The following is a 22,499-nucleotide window of genomic DNA, read 5'->3' on the forward strand; positions in this document are numbered from 1 at the left end:
CGCACATGGCGCACGAGGCGGACAGCGACGGAGGCACCCCCGGACAAACCCGTCATCGGGAACCGATCGCGTCGCCCCCGGCATCCAATCCCCACCCGCGCCAGCTGAACTGACCACTGTGGCCAGCAGCCGCCGAGCACGGGCGCGGGCACGTCGGTATCCCTCTCGGCCTCGGTGCACAAGCCCACACCCTCCCGGCCGGACACCCCCCTATCCACCGCCACCGCTGAATCCCACGCCAGCTCGCGCAGCGTGGTGGCGCGGCGCCACACCCGCCACCAGATTTCGCCAGATCTCCTCACAAGCCCCGCATGTGGACCCCGGTGGGGGGGGGGGGGGGGTGGGGTGGGGCGCTACGCTCTGGAGCTCGGCGGCTTCGGCCGCGCGTCTCGCTCTCCAAGGTCCCAAGGTCCATCCACCACGCTCCCTCCCCCCACTTGCTCGGCGCTGCCCGGTGCCCACATTTTTATTCCCCCCCCCCCCCCCCCCCCGCCTCGAACTCCACGGGCACAGCCCCACCACCGCTCTCGCCTCCGCTCCGCTTTGCTTGCCTCCTCCTCTGTTTCCACTTCCTTTATATGTTTTACCTCTCCTGATCTTCTCACACACACTCTGTTTACTACTACCAGGCGGTTTTACATTACCGTGCTGCTTTTTTCCTGCTTAGAGCAACTCCAAAAAACTTTCTATATCTTTCCTTATAGCTAGGAACAGAGATTTTGATGAAAAAATACCCTCCAACAGCTTCTCTAACTAGATTTTTCTAAATTTGGAGAGGCTTCTGCATAAAAGTTGTTTTCTGTATATTTTTCCTCTCCAACAACTCTTTATATTTTATTTACACTCAAGTTATTTTTATTATCTATATTTTGCTACCGATAAATATGAAATGGAGAATAGCTATATTTGAATAACCATTTAAAGAAAGAAGTTATTGGAGAATATTTTTCATTAAAATCTGTGTTCCTGGCAACAAGAAGAGATATAGAGTGGAGTTGCTCTTAACTTGTACTCCTTCCCTCTCTTTCCCCGCCCCTTCCTCCTCCCGCTTCGGATTCCCGGCTCCCCCTCACCCCACCCCGCCCCACTGCACCGGCCCAAAACCCTAGCCCACGCATGGCCTCCCACGCGCGCCCCGCCGCCGCCTCCGTCTCCGGCGCCTTCGGCCTGCCCCCCGACGCGCGCTGCTCCTTCGACCACCCGCGCCGCCGCGAGGTACGCCGCGCTCGCTCCGGCTCCGCGGCCTCGTGATTTCGATTTTTTTCCCTCGGCCTCCGAGAGCGAGCGAGAGACGGCTATGTTGGTTGGTTTCGCAGGACGAGAGGGCGGGCCGGGCGTTCGTCGGCGTCTACGCGCAGCCGCTGCAGCCGCAGCAGGACGGCGGCTTCTACCCCAAGGACGCCGTCATGGCGGCCGTCGAGGAGTGCATGCGGAAGCAGGCCGACGCGCTGCTGCACTCGCTCGACGGCATCGGCGGGCGGCTCTCGCAGCTCGAGCTCTACTGCTACAAGCTCGAGAGGTCCATCGGGGAGCTGCGCAGCGACGTCATGGACTACCACAGCGAGAGCACCGCCAACTTCAGGTGCATCGACAAGAACCTCAGACAGGTGCGTGCCTGCTCCCTGCGTCTCGGATCCGGGAACACATGGGTGCACCGATTGGTTCCCGGAGTAGTGATTTATTTCCATAATGCTGCGGGATAGTTCAAACTTCAAATGTAACAGTGAGATTTGGAATTCCACTTATGTTTGGTGTACAATGCCTAAGGAGTTACAGTTTGTTTGTTTCCCCGCACGATTGTACAATCCGTGGAGTCAACTCACTGTCCCTGGATGAGATTTACATAGCATCTTTGATAATTAGATCTACATTTTGGTCGCCAGGTCCACAAATCTGTGCAGATCCTTCAGGACAGGCAAGATTTAGCTGAAACTCCGAAAGAACTGAGCAAACTTCAAATAGCACATGAGGTGCCTTCTCAGAAGAGTGAAGCCACTGGTTTCTCCATGCTCGCGCCAAGGGAAAACGACCACGACACACAAGTCCGGAAGCATGAGGTTGCCCTTTTGCCGATTCACCAAGTTAATGGGATGCAATCCCCTGCGGTCCAGGTCCAAAGCAGCAACGGGTTCGTTCTGCAGCACCTGGTGCCGGTCTCATTGAGCATGCAGCATGACCAGCAGCAGCTGAACCAAGCTCCTGTGTACTATGTGCAAAGCCAGGATCATACCAAATCCACAGAGGAACCTTTGGTTCAAGTTGTGCAGCCACTTGTCCAGAATCCTGAAGCCAGGGTTGCGGTTGAGCTACCCCAGAAATCTAGTCATTCAACTGAATTCTACCCTCAACCACAGAATCATGGGCCCCAGATGCCTACCCAGCAGGTTGATTCACACACATGGCATTCCCAACAGCCCATGGTGCAACAGCAGCAATACATCATTCAGCAAGTTCCGCGCCAGATTGTTCAACAACAATCGTCATCTCCTCAGTCTCAGAGTGCTCCTCAAGTCACGCCCTTGTATCCTTCATACTGTTCCCAGAAGCCTGTCAATGCTAACTCTGATACGATTTCAAGAAGTGTGGCTGTGCAGCCTCCATACTCTTCGCCGCAGCAGAAGCATCATGAAGTCGCCCATTCATTTTATGGCCAAGGCAACACAATTTTGCTTCCAGTGGCTGATCATAATATCCAGCAGCAGCAGCCACAGTCGCTGCAGGCACACAGCCAGGGCCCCTGTCCTCAACCAAGCCAGCCCAGTCACTGTAGTGTTGCATCTTATGCTGTTCAAGGAAATGGGCAGACCTATAGCTCCTCATACAAGAACCCTTCTAACTGCCCTGCAACTGTTGTTGCTGTTCTGCCTCAACCTCCAGCTACTGCTCCTATGGCGTTTCATCACTTGGGACCGCAAATTGTGCACAATCATCCATTTGGAAATATGGTTGAAACAGCCAGTGTAGTAGGGTACCCACGGGATCAAGTCGAGATACTCCCAGTGGTGACTGCAGCCCAGCCTGCCATGGTTGATAAGCTTAATGCTGGCAGCAATGTAACATCCCCACGTGACTGGTCAGCATAATGGATAATGGGCAATCATACATTTCACTGCTTCCACAACTTACTACCATACATATTTCAGTTGGAAGCTCATCAGGTCTACGAGTATTTCATCTGGCGCTCTTTTTTTTAATCAGCCAGCAGATTGAAACAAATCCTTCTGTCTTTTTGAGCTGAAGGTCAATCTGAAATAAGAAAGCTAGGTTAGCTGAGTGTTGATTTTCGGCATATGTCCTCACTTTTAATGGACATATCTCCTTTTGTAACCGGTGGTGAACTTTATGCCTTTCTTATATGAATATATAACGGGTTTACATCAGCTTGTCAGATGGTAGTTGTTAACGTTGATTTTTAACAGCTGTTGCTTTCTCGCAGAATCAGTTACTTGTTGATCTAGTTTGTTTTGTGCATGGAACGAAGACACAGCTGTGGACTGTGGTCCGGAAATTTAAATTGACATCGTTTCATCTTCGTTGCTTAGCATGCTCAAGTTATTCATTGAGCACGTCACTGAAGCTTGGGGTGGCCAGAACTATCGATCTATGCACTCTAAACAAAACGAAAAAGATAATCTTATCACCTAGAGGTCAGATTATACTAAATGCAATCTGGCAGTATTGATGTACATTCTTTAGCACAAAATTACTCGTACCATCCAATTATTTAGGTCATCAGTCAACAATAAAGGCATCTCAATATTTGAATATGAATTTGTATCACCGAATGATGCAACAGAAAAGAATATACATTATCACCACAGATACCATTACCAAAAAAATTGCTGCATGCTGAAATTATATAAGTATATAACTAGATCTTAGCTTGATATCCGTTACATAAAGGATAGAGGTTAAATAGATAGACAAACAAACAATACACTGGGGCTTCAAATAATCATCGGTAGCCTGTCTTCGCCAGGTGTACAATAATGTAACACGATGCTCTTCTCAGTGTCAAATTCTGCTGGATCTCTGAGACCAGTGTAAATGCTATTAGCAACCATAAAAGTTACCACCTACTAACATGCGTGTATTGTGGGAGTGTATTTGTAAATCTGTCGTACTCCCTTGGCCCCTTCCTTCGTTTGCTGCTTCCTGCTCCCCGCTTGGACGCTCTATCCTCTTCGAACCCATTTGCAGCATTACTACTGCCTGAGACATCAGCCTTCGACTTCTTTCGTGATTTCTGTTTTGATTTGGAGGACTTCCGTTTTTTAGATGGGGAAGAGCTAGTGTCCTCAGATGTGCATTGGCTATTTCTGGGCAATGGTTCATCCTCATCTATCACATGCCAATTGTAGACTACATCATTCTCACTGTCAAACTGCCGGGTTACCGGTTCCCAGGGTTCCGTTAACATGTCAGGCAACTTATCTTCGTTGTTCCAGCCTTTTCGGTCAAGGAGAACTGAATCAGGTCTGACAATGGTACCCAGAATGCTCCTCTTAGGCCCCAAGTTTGTAATCAAGTTTGCATCAGTTAACACGGAGTATGCCTTCGAAAATGCTGACTTCACCTAAAGCATAATTAAAGACTTTCTTCATCAGAAGTCCAGTACGCACAAGTTTTCTTATGTCAAAAGATTCCAGAGAAATAGTACCATAGGTAAAATGCAAATACCTAGTCAGTTAATATATATTGCAAATTAGGGGGAAGATGACTTGGTGTAAGCAACCTGGATGGTAGCAAGAGAAGGAAAAAAGCACCCTATGGGTATATGGACCTGGATTGCTGGGAATTATCTGTACACTACCTAGCAGTTGCTTAAGGAAGCTTTATTTCAAACTGATGAAGTGATGATAAGTAGCATATCCATTCCAACATTAAAAGAAATAGTAGGCTCCCAGTGCTAGTCAGGAACTGATGCTATCAGCTAGAGACCAAACTAAACCATCCATCCATGGCCAATCCTGATTCTTGAATGGATAATACCATGAAAATGTCATTCCATGGCATATTTTCCATGATGAACCAGCAAAGAAACAAAAAAAATTAAGATAAGAGCATTTTATCAATAGTTATTTATAAGAAAGTGTAATCATTATGAAAGAGTAAATGAATTAAATCATCATATCCATAGATTGACAAAATGGGAGACAGAACAACGGGTCCACCTTGATAGAACAATTACCTTGAAGTAGTTAAACGAATTCTTTCCAATATCATTATCTGGCACCTGGACATCAAAATTTGAATCTGTAAATTTGCAACTGAAGATGCTCAAGTTATTTAATCTAGGTGAAGAATGGACATTGGACAGAGATCCTACCATGGGATCCTGTATAGCTAAAAGATGGGGCCGATCAAGATTCATAAAGCTACAAAAGCATATTTCAGATAGGATCAGTGAACAGCAGAGATGGACCAGTAAAACAAATGGAACTTAGGTGTGAACAATAGGGTTAGAACTTAGCGACTAATTTCAACCTACCACCTGACAAAAAAAAATAATTATTAACAGAATTTGCATACCAAACTACAATCTACAAACAACAATAAACCATTTTAAACAGTTACCATCAAAATGATATATGTTATTCCTTAAAAAAAGAGATATATTGCTAGTTTGGCAACATTCCCTAAAATATAGGGAAACATGGAAAGCAGGTACTGATGAATAGGACCATCGAACAATGATCCAATCGCAGTCACAGCAGTTAGTAGATTTATCCATCTGGCATAAAACCATCTAGCAAAATCACTGGCTTACTCTTTATCACTTTTCAAGAAGAAGGTATTTGCAGAGTTGCAAGATATTCCAACATCATAATGGTTCAACTTGCGTCCATAAAAATCAAAAAACTTGACCTGCAGAAAAAGGGAGCAAATAATAAGTGGTGTCACTTCCATATCTTCATCACAAAGTGAAGCACCATGCTTCTCCAATGGAGTAGAAAGACAAAAAGGAACAAGATTTTCAAAAGTAGGACGCTGCAAAGCTCACTGTATACAGTGGGCCAATATGAAAGTATTATGAGTGAAAAATATCAATTGTCCATAAAGAAGAAAAGTATTACTTACCAAAAGAATTCCCAAATTGTGCTCCTTGAGCTGACGATACCCCAGAATATCTTTCCCACCCCACATCAACTAAAAGAGAATAAATACTTGGTGGTAAATAATATATCTGAAAGCATGAATCCTCACGTTGCAGATTTCAAGTAAATAAACAATGACACTACAAGAAAGTATGATGCAGTTGAGAAAATTGTGTTAAAAAGGCTTACATCTAATGCATTTGATTCGTTTAATACATTAGGTTTATTTTGAGAGCTTAACTATGTCATAAAAAACACCTTATTGCACTTTCAGTTGTTTTTTAAGGATTTCTTTGAAACTTTCAAATATAGACAGCTCATGTCAGTAATCTTATTTCACCTGTAGATGTGTGATCAGCATTGTGAGAAGAGCATATGACCCAATTCCACCTGAATAGACCTACCAAAAAGAGTGCAGTGGTCACTAGAAATCTGAGTCAACCCAACAATTCTATATAACGACCTTTTAATTAAGAAAATGAGCAACTAGTCACCATTTTTAGTTGAATTTTACCTCATTAAGCTCTCTTTGATGCAGAAAAACCTTCAGAATCATACATAAAGGTCTTAAAGCAGGTAACTTCTTCACAGCATCCTACAGTACAAAATGAGAGAGATTGGTCGAAAGAATCAGGTGAACCAAACTGCATATAATCATCTGCCATAGGTTAGCTTCAACAGAGTACGTGCTGTGTTCCATAATGGACGAGCTAGTTGTTTCATCTGAACAGGTACCTTGATGAAGTCTGCTGCTTGTGGCCCGCCATCAATATCAAAGCTGGAACAGAAAAGGGATATTATATATTACACAAAGAGGTAGTCTGGCACAAAAGAAAATAAAAATAAAAATGCAAGGACTATTGGTATGACTAAATGAGAAAACAAAACTGAACCTGATATCAAAAGCTATTCCACTCTTAGTTTCCACAAACTTCACAATTGGCACACGTGCCTTTGCTATTACCTGCGATATAAGAAAAGCATTGGCATATCAACAAAATAAGCAACTTAGTATCCAACTAGTTGACAAAAGTGGAAACACAGAAAAGAATGGTGATAGCTTCCAAAAAAATGAGTTTTGTAGCTACCAAATTAAACGGCTAATCATTTTAGGTGCTCATTTCAACGGATAAAAATTGTGTTGTTCCTTCATTGGTCGAGAAAATAGTATTTTATCCTCTAGAAAATTTTGTAATATGCAGTTCACAAACCAGAAAAGGAACTTGCAGAGATGCTAACTTGACAGATTAAAGCAGGGTGAAAGCTGGGACCTGTATCTTTCTAGCAACACCTTTCTGAGACAATGCTTTAGCAAGACCATATAGGCCAAGTTGAGGAGTCTTAACTCCGGACTGAAATATTACAACCTGCAGCAATAAACCAATGTGAACAGATAAATGAGTAATCATCTCATAAAAAAGAAGATATATGAAAAATATGTTTCCAGGTGAAAGATGGAAGTGCAAGCTTATAAAAAGCCACGTACCCAGAAACTTCCTTTGTCAAGAAAGAAGGTATCAAAGTTTGTTCGCTTGATATCAAATTAGCTAGTGCAATTAAGAGGTGAATACATGTCCATGAAAACATGGCATGTCCATCTAACCTAGGTCTAATATTGCTAGTGCTAACTGCCACATATCTCACTCTTTAGACTCTCTATCAGGCAATTATGTTGCTTTTCTGCAAATGGGATGACAAAAGGCATACTTTGTTCTGCTAATATGCATTCCTCCTCTCTCGTTATTTTTCCATTATCTCATATCTATTCTTATTTATGATCAGATACCAATGCTTGCTATTGCTTTAAATCCAATAATCAATAGTAAGAGCTATAACCAATAAGGGCCTAGCCTTTTGTACAAAACAGAATTAGAAGACATGTCATGAAAGCAAATCTTCAGCTCTTTCCCGTAGTAGGATGTAGAAGAAGAATTTTGTTTTAACAAAGGAAGCACTATGCTCCAGCCACTAATACAGAACAAGGGAAGGAAAGTGAAATGCCAAGGTAGAAATCTAGATAAGAGGAGAAAATGAAAATGCTTACATCAATATCACTTGTTGGTAGATAGAGCCCTGTTCTGAAAGATCCAAAGACTTCCACCTGCCATGCAAAACTGGGAATCACCAAATAGTTCAAAGCTATCTGCTACCAAGCACAATTGAATTCACTTGCCTTGCACTGAGGCCATATATGTTTGACAACATCGGAGACAGATTGCACAGCAGCTGTCCGTGAAGATTGCTCTTCAGTAGAAGGTGAGATAAAATCGCAGAAGTCGAGAATCTCTGCAGCAAATAGTTAATATTTATAAGTACCGCATCAGTTAAATTCTCAATCTTGAAGCAATGAATATAGCTATGAGGTTTTACTGATCTCAAGTTATATTTAATTCAAGTCCTAGAAGTAAATTTGATTTGCAGGCCTGGATCAACTCTATAACATAGCTTCACTACTTTTTCCATAAGTATAAGACTGATCCTTGATATGGTATATAACAAAATTTCTACTTACTCCACTGAAACAACAAAAGTCACTATTCAACATCACAATTTCTCTTAATACTTTCTCCATTTTTAATACAAGAATGCCACTACAGAGATTATCTTTAATCATCATTTATAATCAATAACTTCTAAGGATGCCATTACACCTATTCATCAACGGCACAGAAAACATCATGAAGGTTGTAGACAGTCCAGGTCCATGATCCTTGGTATGGTATGCGCAGGCCTTCAATCTGGACATGTATATTACCACAATTCCCAAGCACCTATTCTTCTGCTATTCAGTACACTCAATGCATTACAGATGCAGATTGTCTCTGATCATGTCATTCCATCAATAACTACAGTAAGCCACAACTCATTTTGACATAACGAGCCACAAAATTCAAATTATCCTAAAATCGAAAGTGCATCCCTAAGGAAAACACCACTGGCAAAGCCGAAACTGAGATCAAACATTCATAGCCAAACCCTGCTACACATTCTAAACTAGGCTTTCAAAATTTACTCTATAAGCTCATCAAAGCAATTACGTAGCTTCGCAGGAAGCAACAGAAATCCACTACCCGGAGCAGTAAAAAAAAAATCCTCACCCTTGTGTAGCTGCAGCATGGGGCTCCTGAACCGCCTCCCTCCCCTGAACCACGCGCGCTCCGACCCCTGCGCTGGCTGCTCCTCCGCAGCGCGGGAGCTCGAGGGCGTCGCCGCCGCGGCCGCAGATGCCGGGGCCTGCGGAGAGGCCGGCTCGGCCTCGGCCTCGACGGAGGCAGAGGCGGAGACGTCAAGCGAGAAGAAGTCTGCCGCGGGAATGTCCACGAGCGCATCCCCAGCCGCCGTTATCTCGTTGCGGAAGACGGCGTAGGTCGCGGTCGCGTCATCCTCGTCCTGCCCCGCGGCGGCGGGGGTCGCCCGGGGCTCAGCGCCGTCATCGAGAGCCTCCTCCGGCGAGAAGGCCAGGGTCAGCCCCGGGAGGGCGTCGTAGACGTACGTCGTAGCGGCTGCTTCCGCTTCGGCCTCCATGGCGGCTGGGGCTGCGGTGGCGGGCGCTTCTGTCGGCGGCGCGTGGGAGGGGACGGCTCGTTTGCCCTTCTTCCGCTTCCGGGGAGTAGGCGGCCGAGGCCCCGCGTTCTTCGCTTCGCAAGCCATGGATTGGGCTTCAGGCGATACGGGGCTGGTTGTTTTGGTTGGAAGGAGACGGGCCGGGCAAGTTTGCTGCCAGGCGTTTTTTCGGTGCGGACCGAAGGAAATGAAGTCGTAGGTCTGCAGGATTTATCTGCGGCCCAGCAGACGTGCCGAGAGCGGACTACTGTTTATTTTTTTATTTCTAGAGAGATTTTCTCGTTTGCTCCGGTACCAACGCTATAAAACACACCTTTTCACATCGCTCGCGCTCTACTGATGATAGCGCTTTTTCTTGTTATGGAGTTCCAACCTTGATGTAACATAGTTCTAGTTGACGAGTGCTGTAAAATCTATAATATATACAACCTTACATATTAATATAATTGTAGACCCCCTAAAAAATCGCACCTTCTGAAAAAAGCTATAAAATACAAGTTATTCCCTGTAAAAGAACAAAATGATTTGATTTAATTGTTCATGAAATACACAACATCCATCACATCTACTGTAGTAGCATTACTACACGGAACCCAAAAGAAAGTACATTATAACATTCACCGTTTTGTTCTCCAGATGCTGTTATAAGGTGACCCGCGCCCCTATTTGCCATACATACACAGCACATGAGCACATGCTCTTTTTCTTCGCAGAAGCTTTTTTTTTCTTGAAAGGTTTTCTTCGCAGAAGCTGGCCTCGTAGCTGCAGTGCGGCCGTGCCCAACACATCTGAGGTGGCAACGGCAGCGCCATGACGCTGCACAACTTGGGGCCCGTTGGGCGCGCGCAGTTCATGAAGTGTACTGTCCACGTAACCACGCTACTGCTCTCGCGATCCCTTTCTCATAAAACAATCGCCACTTGGGCCAGCCAGCGAGTGAGACTCACCCGAGAGCGACGCGCGGCGATGCATCCGCACGCCGGTCGCCGGCGAGAGAAGTTGCACGGTCAATTTCCTTCCCCCGCTTCGTTTTCCCTCGCATGGCACTGGGGGGTGGAGACGCCCGGCGGGTCAAAAAGGGCGGCGGCGGCAAGCGCACACAGCCATGAGCCATGCCCTGGACCCAATGATGTTCTGCCACTTGCTGGGTTCTTTTTCACGAGGCTTGTCTATCCCTGCTCGGCTGAGTCTTGATCCGGCGTTCCCGCGCTAAGCAAGCGATCAGGGGGGCAATTCGCAGCACGAGCAAAGTGCTTGCCCCCATTTCATTTTCCTGGCACGATGCAAATATGCAGGGCGAATCGAATCGCTCTGCCCTTTCCAGCAGCAGTGACCAGGCCACACTGGTGGCTGGCCCAGGGCAGCCAGACCAGCCCACTGCCGGTTGCCTAGTTGCCTTGACTTGGATACCATGGGACATGGGTGGTTAGTCTCCTCCTAGGATATTAGTAGTATCATGGGTCGAGATTTAAAAAAATAATAGTACCGTGGGTTATGGGGATCCCGGATTGCTTAGAAATTAGAATCCCATATATCTGCCATAAAATTATCCCAGCGGACTTTGAACTGGCTTCCATCGCCCACCCCAGATGTCTATTGGCCAGACACAACATGGGTGACGCTCGGGCCTCGTAAGCTGGCGTTACCGTGCAGCTGAGTATGATTATAATCTCATCACGGTCAGGGTCCCAACGGGCGAGACCCACCACGAAAACCGGAGGAGCGCCGTGCCCAAACTTGTGCAAGGTACCATGTAATTAAACTAGCAACAGCGACGGCCGACGGGGCGCGTCACGCTATCACCCGAGTAATTAACTGCGCGCGTCAGCGTCGCCAAATCTTAGCGCCGAAGCTTACACGACTCCTCGCTTAGAATCCTGGGGCATCAGCCCAGCTACGCGTCGAGGCATATACAGTATACATGAGATACATCTATCGGAGCCGCTTTCTCTGAATGCGACGGGTTGGAATTGGAGACAGAGATTTCATACGGCGCCTGGTGTGCCCATCGATCAAACAGGGTTCATCGTCTTACGCGTTAAATCTTCGGTTTAGACTTGGTCCTAATGATCCTATCTGGAATCTTGCGACCTGTCCGATCTAGTGACCCCCCGTCGCCGTCAGATCTGAAAGGGAGTAGTACGGTTGATGGTGCCGTGCCTACCTAGATAGCGCGTCTTGCAATCTGGTACGCATCAACTTGTTCATTTGTTTGCAATGGCAGGGTGCTTGTATGCACATCTTCTTTGTTTGGGATCAGATCCGGCACGGTCACATGAGTCCCTTTCTAACCCACATGACCCTCCTTTTCGAAAAAGAACATCAAGATAAAGCGCCTGTACTTTGTGTAGGCACTCTCGCCCTGAAACGACAATCCGGGCGGATCGCCAGTGCGCGCATTAATGCCTGTTTCGGGCAAAAATTTATACGTGCAGATGGGGTTGGTCAGCTAAACTCAGCAAAAATTTATACGTGCAGATGGGCTTGGTGGAAGTATGAAGATCACCTTTAGCCTCCGAGACAAAACGAAACGAAGCGGAACTCTGCCGGTGAACTGTCTCTTTCGCAGGGACTACCGGCCTGGGATTACTAATGAGTAGCGACCGGTCATCGGAGAAGTTTAGCCGAGCAGCAGATACTAGTCATAGGTCACGGACAGTTAGACGATGGATCGCCACATGTGCAAGCAGATTCTTCTCGTTCACAATCAGAACACCGACTCGCCGGGCGTAACAGCTGCACACCGCCCACGGTTGCGTGGCCACGAGCCCGCAAGCAACCGTTCCCGCGTCGCGTCCGACGGGTCGCCGCCGGCCGTCGTTTTCCTGCCCCGGCCGCTCACGCCGGCGGGGCGACAAAAAGAGGGGCTCGCCGTTGCAGCTCAACAAACCGAGGCGCGGCCGCGGGGCCCTCCGCCGGCTCACATGGCAGCGTGGACCGGAGCCCACCCAGCGCGGCCGTGCCGGAGATCGGGATCTGGACAGGGGAGAGAGATGCTTCTCTCTTCTTTCTTTTTTGTCCACCTCTCCCTCTGGAATCGGGAGGACGGCGGGACACGACTGACCGGAGATGCTTCTCATCCCTGCTTTCCTGGCGTCCGTGAACCGGCAGCAGGCAGCGAACGGCGAGGCTGGAGGAAAAAAAAAACTTCTGCTGTTTTGTTTGAAGCGTTCCGTGCAGACGTGTCAGGTGATTAGCGAGAACAATCAGTTCATCACCCGTCGCTGTCGACGCTGAGGTTTGAATAAAGAAACCAAACAAGGCAGCTTCGGTTCCGTGCCCGCGGGCCGCGCGGGGGCACCGCGCCTGCGCTGTGATGGTCGGCCCTGCCGGTCTGCCGGAGCAGAACCGCGGCCGCGGGGGCAACGATCCGCTGACTGGCGCACGGCGACTCTTGCAGCCCAGCCCTTTGGTTTTTGTAGATATTTTAGCTAGCGCTCCGGAGAAAGATTCTCCGGAAGGGCCGCACGGGCGCTCAAATCCAATCCAGCCGTCGCTCGCCATAGCTGCTGCTGGCGGATGATACGCGTGACGTACTCCACTCCGCGGGGTCCACCTTAGAACGCCTGCCACCAGCTTAGCCTGACGGACGATATTTTTATTATAATTTTACTCGTAAGTTTTGTTGGCACTATTTTTATGTGAACTTGTGATGAAAGATTATCACCAACAAATTATTCTGAAAAATTAAAGGGACAAATTATACCTAAAAATTTTGTTCAAAACTTCTCTAACAACTTCACTGAAAAGATATTCTTAAAAAGTTAGGATTAAAAACTATGCGCAAAAATTATATATATATAACTTTATAACTTCCTAAAATGGAAAAATACGGAAAACAAATGTTTCAAAAAAGGAAAGTTCAGTATTGTCGGAGATCGCTGCCGGAAAGCCTCCTGGTGCGCGCTCACCAACTAGAAATCCGCGCGCGGCCGGCCTCCAACCATCCGATCCCACGCTAGTCAAGGTGGGCAGCGGTGAAACGGTGGAAACCAGAGCTGTACTAGTCTGGGCAGCTTGATCCACCCTCTACCGTGCATCCTTCAAATTTGCAACGACAAGGGAAAACGCCATTGTCGTATACTCGTATTGGCGTCCTGGCGACTCGAGCGTACACTCCCTTTTAAAACTAGCTACCAATCCTGCCCCATTATTTCGTTAGTGATCCGAAAAATGGCCGGTCCATTTCGCTTGCTTTTTCTATGTGTACCTTTGTGTGCTAACAGAAACGTATTGGTGAATATTCCTAGCTTGTAACATAGTAAGTAGTAGGTAGTCCGGGAGGTCCCTCTGCGGCCTTCGCTCTGAAAAAAAGAAAAAAAAAGTAAGTAGCAGGTAGTGTGGTCATTTTCGTGAGGAAATCAACGTGGATGTATTGAATTCGTTGCCGTTTGTATCCATAAGTTTTGTCTTCCTTTCCGTGGTGACATCTGAATAAGTCGAGATCATTCATTTGTAGGAACATAAAAATCACGACATTTTATTGCTAGCAAGCGAAAGGCATATTTCGTACTCGCTTTGGTGCGCTTTTCGCTAGCACCTTGGGGAAGAATTCTCTCGAACAAGCGAACATTATCTTCTCTAACTTTGTTGTTTTGATGGTTGTCGACCTATTTTAAATACCAAATCGGTTGACAACCAACAAATTATACTTCACTGTAGCTTTGTCTTAAGGCATAACTCTCCAAATTTGATCAAATTACATGAAAAATGCACCAAGATTTGCAACATCCTTTCAGTTTTAGGAAATTCACCATCAAATATGTATTGATAGTGAATTTACTATTGGTATTATAGATGTTAACATATTGTTTTAGAAAATGAGCAAAGTAAAAAACGACCTGACTTGGGACAAATCTATGCTGAACTATAATTTAGGATCAAGTAAGTACTCATTAGTAACGCAAGCTTCATTTCGATTCTTAGAAAGCACGGGTACCCGAGAGGAAGTACGAATCCACTCCAAGTCTCCAGCTTTCGCATCCCGGCGGCGCTGCAGCAGGAACGTTCCTACTTGGACTTTGCGCGTTAATAGAAGGCGTGATCAGAAACTCAAAATGAGATGGTAGACGCGGCGAGCACGGCACATGCCCAAAAAGCAAGTCAGCAAGTGTCTGCATTGGAAAGCATCGTAAATTTCCACGTTTTTGATAAGCAATGCGATGGTTCATTAGCAATTACATCAGCTCTAATCGTGCATACGAGTCACCCACGATCGGCAAGATGTTAGATACGCGGCTCGCGATAGAATTGCGCTTTTCTACACGCGGAAGCAGACGCGAGAGAATTCAAGCCTCCCAAAAAAAGGGGGAAAAAAAGAGCTGCTCATTTGATATAACGGGTGCAAGGATATACAGTTCCTTAACATAAAAAGTTATAAACCCTGATTTACATATCTAAAACTAAAAGTGATCAATGGGCAGCTATCCTTGCGGCAGAAATCGCCATTGCTCATTCAACTTGTAGCCACAAACAGCGAGAACAGACAAACGTGATGAAACGCACGACAAGATCGATGCACACGGGACAGAGATTTTGCCCTGCCATGCTCAACTAACAGAGGATGGAAATTTCAATACTTTCTTCAGAAGGTTTCTGCCCTTCTAACCCTCGAATCGAACCCATTCCCAAACCAAGAGCTGCACCATCCACGGTGGTGCCCCACGATCGCCGTTTCACCGGTTTCGCTCCATAGATTCCGGCTGGTCACGCACGCGAGTCCGCCCGGGTCGCGTCGTCGTATTCGCGTTTCCCACCTCAGCGCGGCGCATCACCGCCCCACCCCCCACACCCCCCCCCCGGCCCCCACGCCGCCCACGCCGCGAGTCGCCAGCCCGCCTGCGCTTCTCAATTCCTCCGCCCCCCTGTCCCGGCACTCCATCCCCTTCCCCACGCCGGCCGCCCCGGATTTCAATTTTCAAACCATCCCCAAACCCCCAGTCCTTCCCTTCCCTTCCAGCTCGCAGCCCCCTTCGGCTTCTCTCCTCTACCCCACCGCCCCCCCCCCCAGATCTAGCGCAGCCCTAAACCCATCCCCCCACCCAATGCCAGCATGACCACGCCGCGCGCCACCCAGCGCCGCGCGGCCGCCCCGCCGGCGGCCGCGGGCGGCGAGCCGTACAACATACTGCCCATCCACGACCTCCTCGCCGACCACCCGTCGCTGCGGTTCCCCGAGGTGCGGGCGGCCGCGGCGGCGCTGCGGGCGGTGGGGGGCCTCCGCCCGCCGCCGTTCGCGCAGTGGCGCGCCGACCACGACATCATGGACTGGCTCGGCGCCTTCTTCGGCTTCCAGCGGGACAACGTCAGGAACCAGCGGGAGCACCTCGTGCTCCTCCTCGCCAACGCGCAGATGCGCCTCTCCTCCGCCGACTTCTCCGACACGCTCGACCCGCGCATCGCGCACCAAATCCGGAAGAAGCTGCTCCGCAACTACACCTCCTGGTGCGGCTTCCTCGGCCGCCGCCCGAACGTCCACGTCCCCGACGGCGACCCGCGCGCCGATCTGCTCTTCACCGGCCTGCACCTCCTCGTCTGGGGCGAGGCCGCCAACCTCCGCTTCGTGCCCGAGTGCCTCTGCTACATCTACCACCACATGGCGCTCGAGCTGCACCGTATCCTCGAGGGATACACCGACGTGGCCACGGGTCGCCCGGCCAACCCCGCCGTGCACGGCGAGAACGCCTTCCTCACGCGCGTCGTCACGCCCATCTACAACGTCATCCGCGCGGAGGTCCAGTCCAGCCGCGGTGGCACGGCGCCGCACGCCGCCTGGAGGAACTACGACGACATCAACGAGTACTTCTGGCGCCGTGACGTGTTCGACCGCCTCGGCTGGCCCATGGAGCAGTCGCGCCAGTTCTTCCGCACCCCACCCGACCGCAGCCGTGTGCGCAAGACGGGCTTCGTCGAGGTCCGCTCGTTCTGGAACATTTACCGGAGCTTTGACAGGCTGTGGGTGATGCTGGTGCTCTATCTGCAAGCCGCGGCCATCGTGGCTTGGGAGGGCGCGACGTGGCCGTGGGATGATCTACTCTCGTCCCGGGGCTCGAAGTCCAAGGACACACAGGTTCGCGTGCTCACCATTTTCATCACCTGGGCCGCGCTCCGCTTCCTCCAGTCCCTGCTAGACATAGGCACGCAGTTCCGCCGTGCCTTCAGAGACGGTCGCATGCTTGCTGTGCGCATGGTGCTCAAGGCCATTGCTGCTGCCGCATGGGTCCTTGCGTTTTCTGTCCTATACAAGGGGATCTGGGACCAGAGGAGAAGCAACGGACAGTGGTCGTCAGCAGTTAATTCACGGATCATGAGGTTCCTTTATGCAGCTGCATTGTTTGTTATCCCTGAAGTCCTTGCCCTTGTGCTCTTCATTGTGCCTTGGGTGCGGAACGCATTGGAGAAGACAAACTGGAGAGTCTGTTATGCTCTCACCTGGTGGTTCCATAGCCGCAGCTTTGTTGGCCGAGGATTACGCGAGGGCACCTTTGACAATGTCAAGTACTCCATCTTTTGGGTGCTTTTGCTTGCCGTGAAGTTTGCCTTCAGCTATTTTCTCCAAATTAGGCCACTTGTCAAACCCACAAAGGAGATATACAAGCTGAGTGGAATCCAGTACACTTGGCATGAGTTCTTTGGCCAAAGCAATCGATTTGCAGTGTTTGTGCTCTGGTTACCAGTGGTGTTGATATACCTCATGGATATCCAGATTTGGTATGCAATCTTTTCTTCTCTGACTGGTGCATTTGTGGGGCTTTTTGCACACTTGGGGGAGATCAGGGACATGAAACAGCTGCGGCTTCGGTTCCAGTTCTTTGCAAGTGCCATGTCATTCAATATCATGCCAGAGGAGCAGCAGGTGAATGAGAGCTTCTTGCCCAGCCGGCTTCGCAATTTCTGGCAGCGGTTACAGCTAAGGTATGGTTTCAGCCGATCATTCCGGAAGATTGAGTCAAATCAGGTGGAGGCACGGCGCTTTGCACTCGTTTGGAATGAGATAATCAGCAAGTTCCGGGAGGAGGACATTGTTAGTGATCATGAGGTTGAGCTTCTTGAGCTGCCGCCTGAGTTGTGGAATGTGCGTGTAATCCGCTGGCCTTGCTTCTTGCTCTGTAATGAGCTGTCTCTTGCACTTGGTCAGGCCAAGGAGGTCAAAGGATCTGATCGCAGGCTATGGAGGAAGATCTGCAAGAATGATTACCGTCGTTGTGCAGTGATTGAGGTCTATGATAGTGCAAAACACTTGCTGCTTGAGATCCTCAAGGAGGGTACCAAGGAACATGGTATTGTTACACAATTGTTCAATGATTTTGATGGATCCATGCAAATGGAGAAGTTTTCTGTGGAGTATAAGATGACTGAGCTGCATAGTGTCCATACAAGACTTGTAGCTCTATTGAGCCTACTTCTCAAGCCCACCAAAGATGTTACCAAGATAGTCAATGCCTTGCAGACTCTCTATGACGTTGTCATTCGTGATTTCCAGGCTGAGAAGAGGAGCATGGAACAACTAAGAAATGAAGGTCTTCTCTTTGTGGATGCAGTTGTGCTGCCTGGAGAGGAGAACACTACCTTCTATAAGCAAGTGAGGCGCATGCACACCATCCTGACCTCCAGGGACTCTATGATCAATGTACCAAAGAACCTCGAAGCTCGTCGAAGGATCGCCTTTTTCAGCAATTCATTGTTTATGAACATACCCAGGGCAACCCAAGTGGAGAAGATGATGGCTTTCAGTGTCTTGACTCCTTATTATAATGAGGAGGTGTTGTACAGCAAGGACCAGCTCTACAAGGAGAACGAAGATGGCATCTCAATCTTATACTATCTACAAAAGATTTACCCAGATGAATGGGAGTACTTCTTAGAGAGAATGAAGCGTGAGGGAATGTCTGATATTAAGGAGCTGTACAGCGAGAAGGAAAGGCTGAGAGATCTTCGGCACTGGGTCTCTTACAGAGGACAGACATTAACACGTACAGTGAGGGGCATGATGTACTACTATGAAGCTCTCAAAATGCTGACCTTTCTGGATTCTGCCTCTGAACATGACTTAAAGACTGGGTCAAGGGAGCTAGCTACTATGGGTTCTTCAAGAATTGGATCCTCGAGGCATGATGGGGTTGCTGGTGGGTCAGGGTATTACAGCAGGGCATCTTCCTCACATGCATTGAGCAGAGCAAGCAGTAGTGTGAGCTCCTTGTTTAAAGGAAGTGAGTATGGGACTGTCCTTATGAAATACACGTATGTAGTTGCATGCCAGATATATGGTCAGCAGAAAGCTAAGAATGACCCCTGTGCTTTTGAAATATTGGAGCTAATGAAAAAATATGAAGCATTGCGTGTTGCCTATGTTGACGAAAGGCAGAACAATGGTGCTGAAACAGAGTACTTCTCTGTTCTTGTGAAATACGATCAGCAACTGAAGCGGGAGGTTGAAATTTACCGGGTTAAGTTGCCTGGAGAGTTAAAGCTTGGTGAAGGAAAGCCAGAAAATCAGAATCATGCACTCATCTTCACAAGGGGTGATGCGGTACAAACAATTGATATGAATCAAGATAATTACTTTGAAGAAGCTCTAAAGATGAGAAACCTGCTAGAAGAGTTCAATCGTCATTATGGAATTCGCAAGCCCAAAATTCTTGGGGTTCGGGAACATGTGTTCACAGGTTCTGTTTCTTCTCTTGCTTGGTTCATGTCTGCCCAGGAAACAAGTTTTGTCACTCTAGGGCAGCGTGTTCTGGCTGATCCACTTAAAGTCAGAATGCATTATGGTCACCCAGATGTTTTTGATCGTCTTTGGTTCTTGGGCCGAGGTGGTATCAGTAAAGCATCAAAAGTAATCAACATTAGTGAGGATATATTTGCTGGTTTCAACTGTACCCTACGTGGTGGCAATGTTACACACCATGAGTATATTCAGGTTGGTAAAGGTAGAGACGTGGGGCTCAACCAGGTCTCTCTGTTTGAAGCCAAAGTTGCTAGTGGCAACGGTGAGCAAACTTTGAGCCGAGATGTTTACAGGCTGGGCCACCGATTGGATTTCTTCCGGATGCTCTCTTTCTTCTATACAACTGTCGGATTTTATTTCAACACAATGATGGTTGTGCTAACTGTCTATGCATTTGTATGGGGCCGCTTTTACCTTGCACTCAGTGGTCTCGAGGACTACATCAGCAAGAACACTTCCTCTACTAATAATGCTGCCCTGGGAGCTGTCCTCAATCAGCAGTTCGTCATACAGCTAGGCCTGTTTACAGCTTTACCCATGATTATTGAAAACTCACTTGAGCACGGGTTTCTCACTGCTGTGTGGGATTTCATGAAAATGCAACTACAGTTCGCATCTGTTTTCTACACATTCTCCATGGGAACTAAGACACACTATTATGGGAGGACAATCCTTCACGGAGGTGCAAAGTATCGGGCTACTGGCCGAGGTTTTGTTGTGGAGCATAAGAAGTTTGCTGAGAACTATAGGCTCTATGCTCGCAGCCATTTTGTCAAAGCAATAGAGCTTGGTGTGATATTGACTGTTTATGCATCTTATGGCAGTGCCTCTGGGAATACTCTGGTGTATATTTTGCTGACACTTTCAAGTTGGTTTCTTGTGTCGTCATGGATTCTTGCTCCCTTCATTTTTAATCCTTCTGGTTTAGACTGGCTGAAGAATTTTAATGACTTTGAGGATTTTCTAAACTGGATTTGGTTCCATGGTGGGATCTCAGTCAAGATAGATCAAAGCTGGGAGAAGTGGTGGGAGGATGAAACTGATCATCTCCGGATGACTGGTCTATGGGGCAGCATCTTGGAAATCATATTAGACCTTCGATTTTTCTTCTTTCAATATGCAATTGTTTATCGGCTTCACATTGCTGGTCAGAGTAGAAGCATCCTTGTCTATCTTCTTTCATGGGCATGCATTCTCCTAGCTTTTGTGGCTCTTGTGACAGTGGCTTACTTTCGAGACAGATATTCAGCAAAAAAGCACATACGCTATCGTCTGGTCCAGGCCATCATTGTTGGTGGCACAGTGGCTGCTATTGTTGTGCTGTTAGAGTTCACAAAGTTTCAGTTTGTTGATACTTTTACTAGTCTTTTGGCTTTTCTGCCAACTGGCTGGGGAATCATATCTATTGCTCTGGTATTCAAGCCATATCTGAGGAAGTCTGAGATGGTTTGGAAAACTGTGGTGACTGTAGCACGTTTATACGATATATTGTTTGGAGTAATTGTTATGGCACCTGTGGCTTTGTTGTCATGGTTGCCTGGGCTTCAGGAAATGCAAACAAGGATCCTGTTCAATGAAGCCTTCAGCAGGGGACTTCATATCTCCCAAATCATTACCGGAAAAAAGGCACATGCGTTTTGAGGTATTCCCTGGATTCAGTCAACTTGTATTTTCTCTTTTCTGTTGGCAACAATGACTATAAATAATGCATTTAAGAGTACTAGGTCTGACTCTGGAAGTCTTTACATAATTGCTGAATTGAATTTTATGATTGAAAACCAACTTTTCTAGAGACAGGATCAGTCTCTTATTTTATTGAAACCAAAGACTTGAGAATCATATGATCCTGTGATTGCCTCAAACTCTATTTCCCATGCACTGGCTATTGCAACCTCAGGCTTCTGTATTTGCCTGTTATATTTTGTTGATGGAAGAACTGTGGTGGGGGGGCGGGGGGGGGGGGGGTGGTGGTGCGGTGATCACCATGGCAAACTCATTTATTTATGAAAACAAAATAAACAAATAGAGTACACTGCACAAAGCCTGTTATCATAATTTTGATAGCGTTGAATGTGCTCACTCGTTTTGTAACAAAATCCTCTTGCTCCTGACTAGATTTGATTTCGATACTCCTTCCATTTTTAAATATATGAATTTTGGATCACATTTTGCCTGATAGAGAATATGCATTGTTTTCCTTATTTATTGTATCATTCAACCTTGTCTCTGTGTAATGTTAGCTTAAGCTTTTGCATTCAATCTTATGCTTTTGAACATATCTGCAAGTTTCTTTTTGAAGGCTAAAAATGCATTAGGATGATCTTGCCTTGCTTCATTGCCATTACTTCTTTCTCTCACGCCAAACATCAGATTGAGAATTTGCACTCGCTTTATGTTCTTGCAGCTAAATTCACCTTCCAACTGACCATTTCCCAAAGTGAGCTGCTTCGTTATTCTGGAGGATTAGTTAGTCTTCGAGGAGTATGGTACGTTTACTGGGCATTGTCAACTAAGTTCATGTAATGTTCAAAGTGAGTTCTGACATTAAGATCTCTCTGCAGGTTTAGACAACCTTTCTGGAGTAGAGTAGATGGATGCTAGTTCCCTGTACAGGCGATCTATTTATCTCTGATTCTTCTTGACCTATGTACACATGGCTTTCTGTGGTAGGAGTGATACAATGAGTGTAATGAGATGTCGATTGGGCCCCATATTCACAACTCCAGATTTTTTGTTAGATTTTTACTGGGGGCTGTGCAAAACTTCATCATGAGTGCACCCTATTTATGCCGAAGTTTCTTCCACCACCATCCCTTTTCATTGTAAAGTGAGCTGCGTGAATTGCTATTTCTGCTTACCTGCACATATAGCTGCATTGTGGGGGAAGAAGACTGATTCTGTACACCTAATTTATTGCCAGAAATGTCATTTTGCCAGATCCTTTCTTTGGGAGCGCAGCAGAGCAGAATTGTACATTCACAAATTGTCACAAACCAATAATTTGATCTTATATATTTTTAGCTTAAAATTGTATAAGATTAAAGCCCAACCCTATTAGGGTCCGGCCCTTGAATTATCTAAGCTAAATTTTAAAGTTCTTTACCACCCCT

General features: G+C 47.2%; 3 protein-coding genes and 1 non-coding gene across 4 annotated transcripts; 3 read left to right on the top strand and 1 right to left on the bottom strand.

Moving 5' to 3' along the window:
• The first annotated feature begins 1,013 nt into the window (after positions 1 to 1,013).
• On the top strand, positions 1,014 to 3,380 carry LOC112893073. The gene is made up of 3 exons (XM_025960232.1): positions 1,014 to 1,215; positions 1,317 to 1,607; positions 1,884 to 3,380. The coding sequence occupies exons 1-3, from the start codon at positions 1,117 to 1,119 to the stop codon at positions 3,081 to 3,083; spliced, it is 1,590 nt and encodes a 529-aa protein (XP_025816017.1). The 5' UTR covers positions 1,014 to 1,116; the 3' UTR covers positions 3,084 to 3,380.
• Positions 3,381 to 3,827: 447 nt separating this feature from the next.
• On the bottom strand, positions 3,828 to 9,796 carry LOC112893072 (non-canonical poly(A) RNA polymerase PAPD5). Its single transcript, XM_025960231.1, has 13 exons — positions 9,197 to 9,796; positions 8,272 to 8,384; positions 8,143 to 8,199; positions 7,370 to 7,465; positions 6,992 to 7,062; positions 6,834 to 6,876; positions 6,613 to 6,693; positions 6,439 to 6,498; positions 6,082 to 6,150; positions 5,771 to 5,868; positions 5,330 to 5,378; positions 5,192 to 5,236; positions 3,828 to 4,576 (listed from the first exon to the last, which is right to left on the bottom strand). Exons 1-13 carry the CDS (start codon positions 9,747 to 9,749, stop codon positions 4,070 to 4,072), a joined length of 1,842 nt encoding a protein of 613 aa, XP_025816016.1. The 5' UTR covers positions 9,750 to 9,796; the 3' UTR covers positions 3,828 to 4,069.
• A 5,684-nt stretch (positions 9,797 to 15,480) lies between these two features.
• LOC112893803 (callose synthase 12-like) lies at positions 15,481 to 22,417 on the top strand. Its single transcript, XM_025961302.1, has 3 exons — positions 15,481 to 21,031; positions 21,794 to 21,875; positions 21,951 to 22,417. Exon 1 carries the CDS (start codon positions 15,715 to 15,717, stop codon positions 21,028 to 21,030), a length of 5,316 nt encoding a protein of 1,771 aa, XP_025817087.1. The 5' UTR covers positions 15,481 to 15,714; the 3' UTR covers position 21,031; positions 21,794 to 21,875; positions 21,951 to 22,417.
• On the top strand, positions 18,638 to 18,717 carry LOC112896060. The gene has a single exon (XR_003229350.1). It is a non-coding gene; the product is annotated as a small nucleolar RNA J33 (small nucleolar RNA).
• Positions 22,418 to 22,499: the final 82 nt, after the last annotated feature.

The sequence above is a fragment of the Panicum hallii genome, chromosome 5, assembly GCF_002211085.1.
Source record: "Panicum hallii strain FIL2 chromosome 5, PHallii_v3.1, whole genome shotgun sequence".
Lineage (NCBI taxonomy): Eukaryota > Viridiplantae > Streptophyta > Magnoliopsida > Poales > Poaceae > Panicum > Panicum hallii.

Bases quoted from the DNA above. Each gene is read 5' to 3' on its own strand.
- LOC112893073 (XM_025960232.1), top strand. From the start codon at position 1,117: ATGGCCTCCCACGCGCGCCCCGCCGCCGCCTCCGTCTCCGGCGCCTTC. The intron at 1,216-1,316 runs GTACGCCGCGCT...TTGGTTTCGCAG, and splicing joins ACCACCCGCGCCGCCGCGAG to GACGAGAGGGCGGGCCGGGC. The intron at 1,608-1,883 runs GTGCGTGCCTGC...TTTGGTCGCCAG, and splicing joins TCGACAAGAACCTCAGACAG to GTCCACAAATCTGTGCAGAT.
- LOC112893072 (XM_025960231.1), bottom strand. From the start codon at position 9,749: ATGGCTTGCGAAGCGAAGAACGCGGGGCCTCGGCCGCCTACTCCCCGG. The intron at 6,877-6,991 runs GTTCAGTTTTGT...TTTCTGTTCCAG, and splicing joins GGAATAGCTTTTGATATCAG to CTTTGATATTGATGGCGGGC. The intron at 5,869-6,081 runs GTAAGTAATACT...CTTTTTCTGCAG, and splicing joins ACAATTTGGGAATTCTTTTG to GTCAAGTTTTTTGATTTTTA.
- LOC112893803 (XM_025961302.1), top strand. From the start codon at position 15,715: ATGACCACGCCGCGCGCCACCCAGCGCCGCGCGGCCGCCCCGCCGGCG.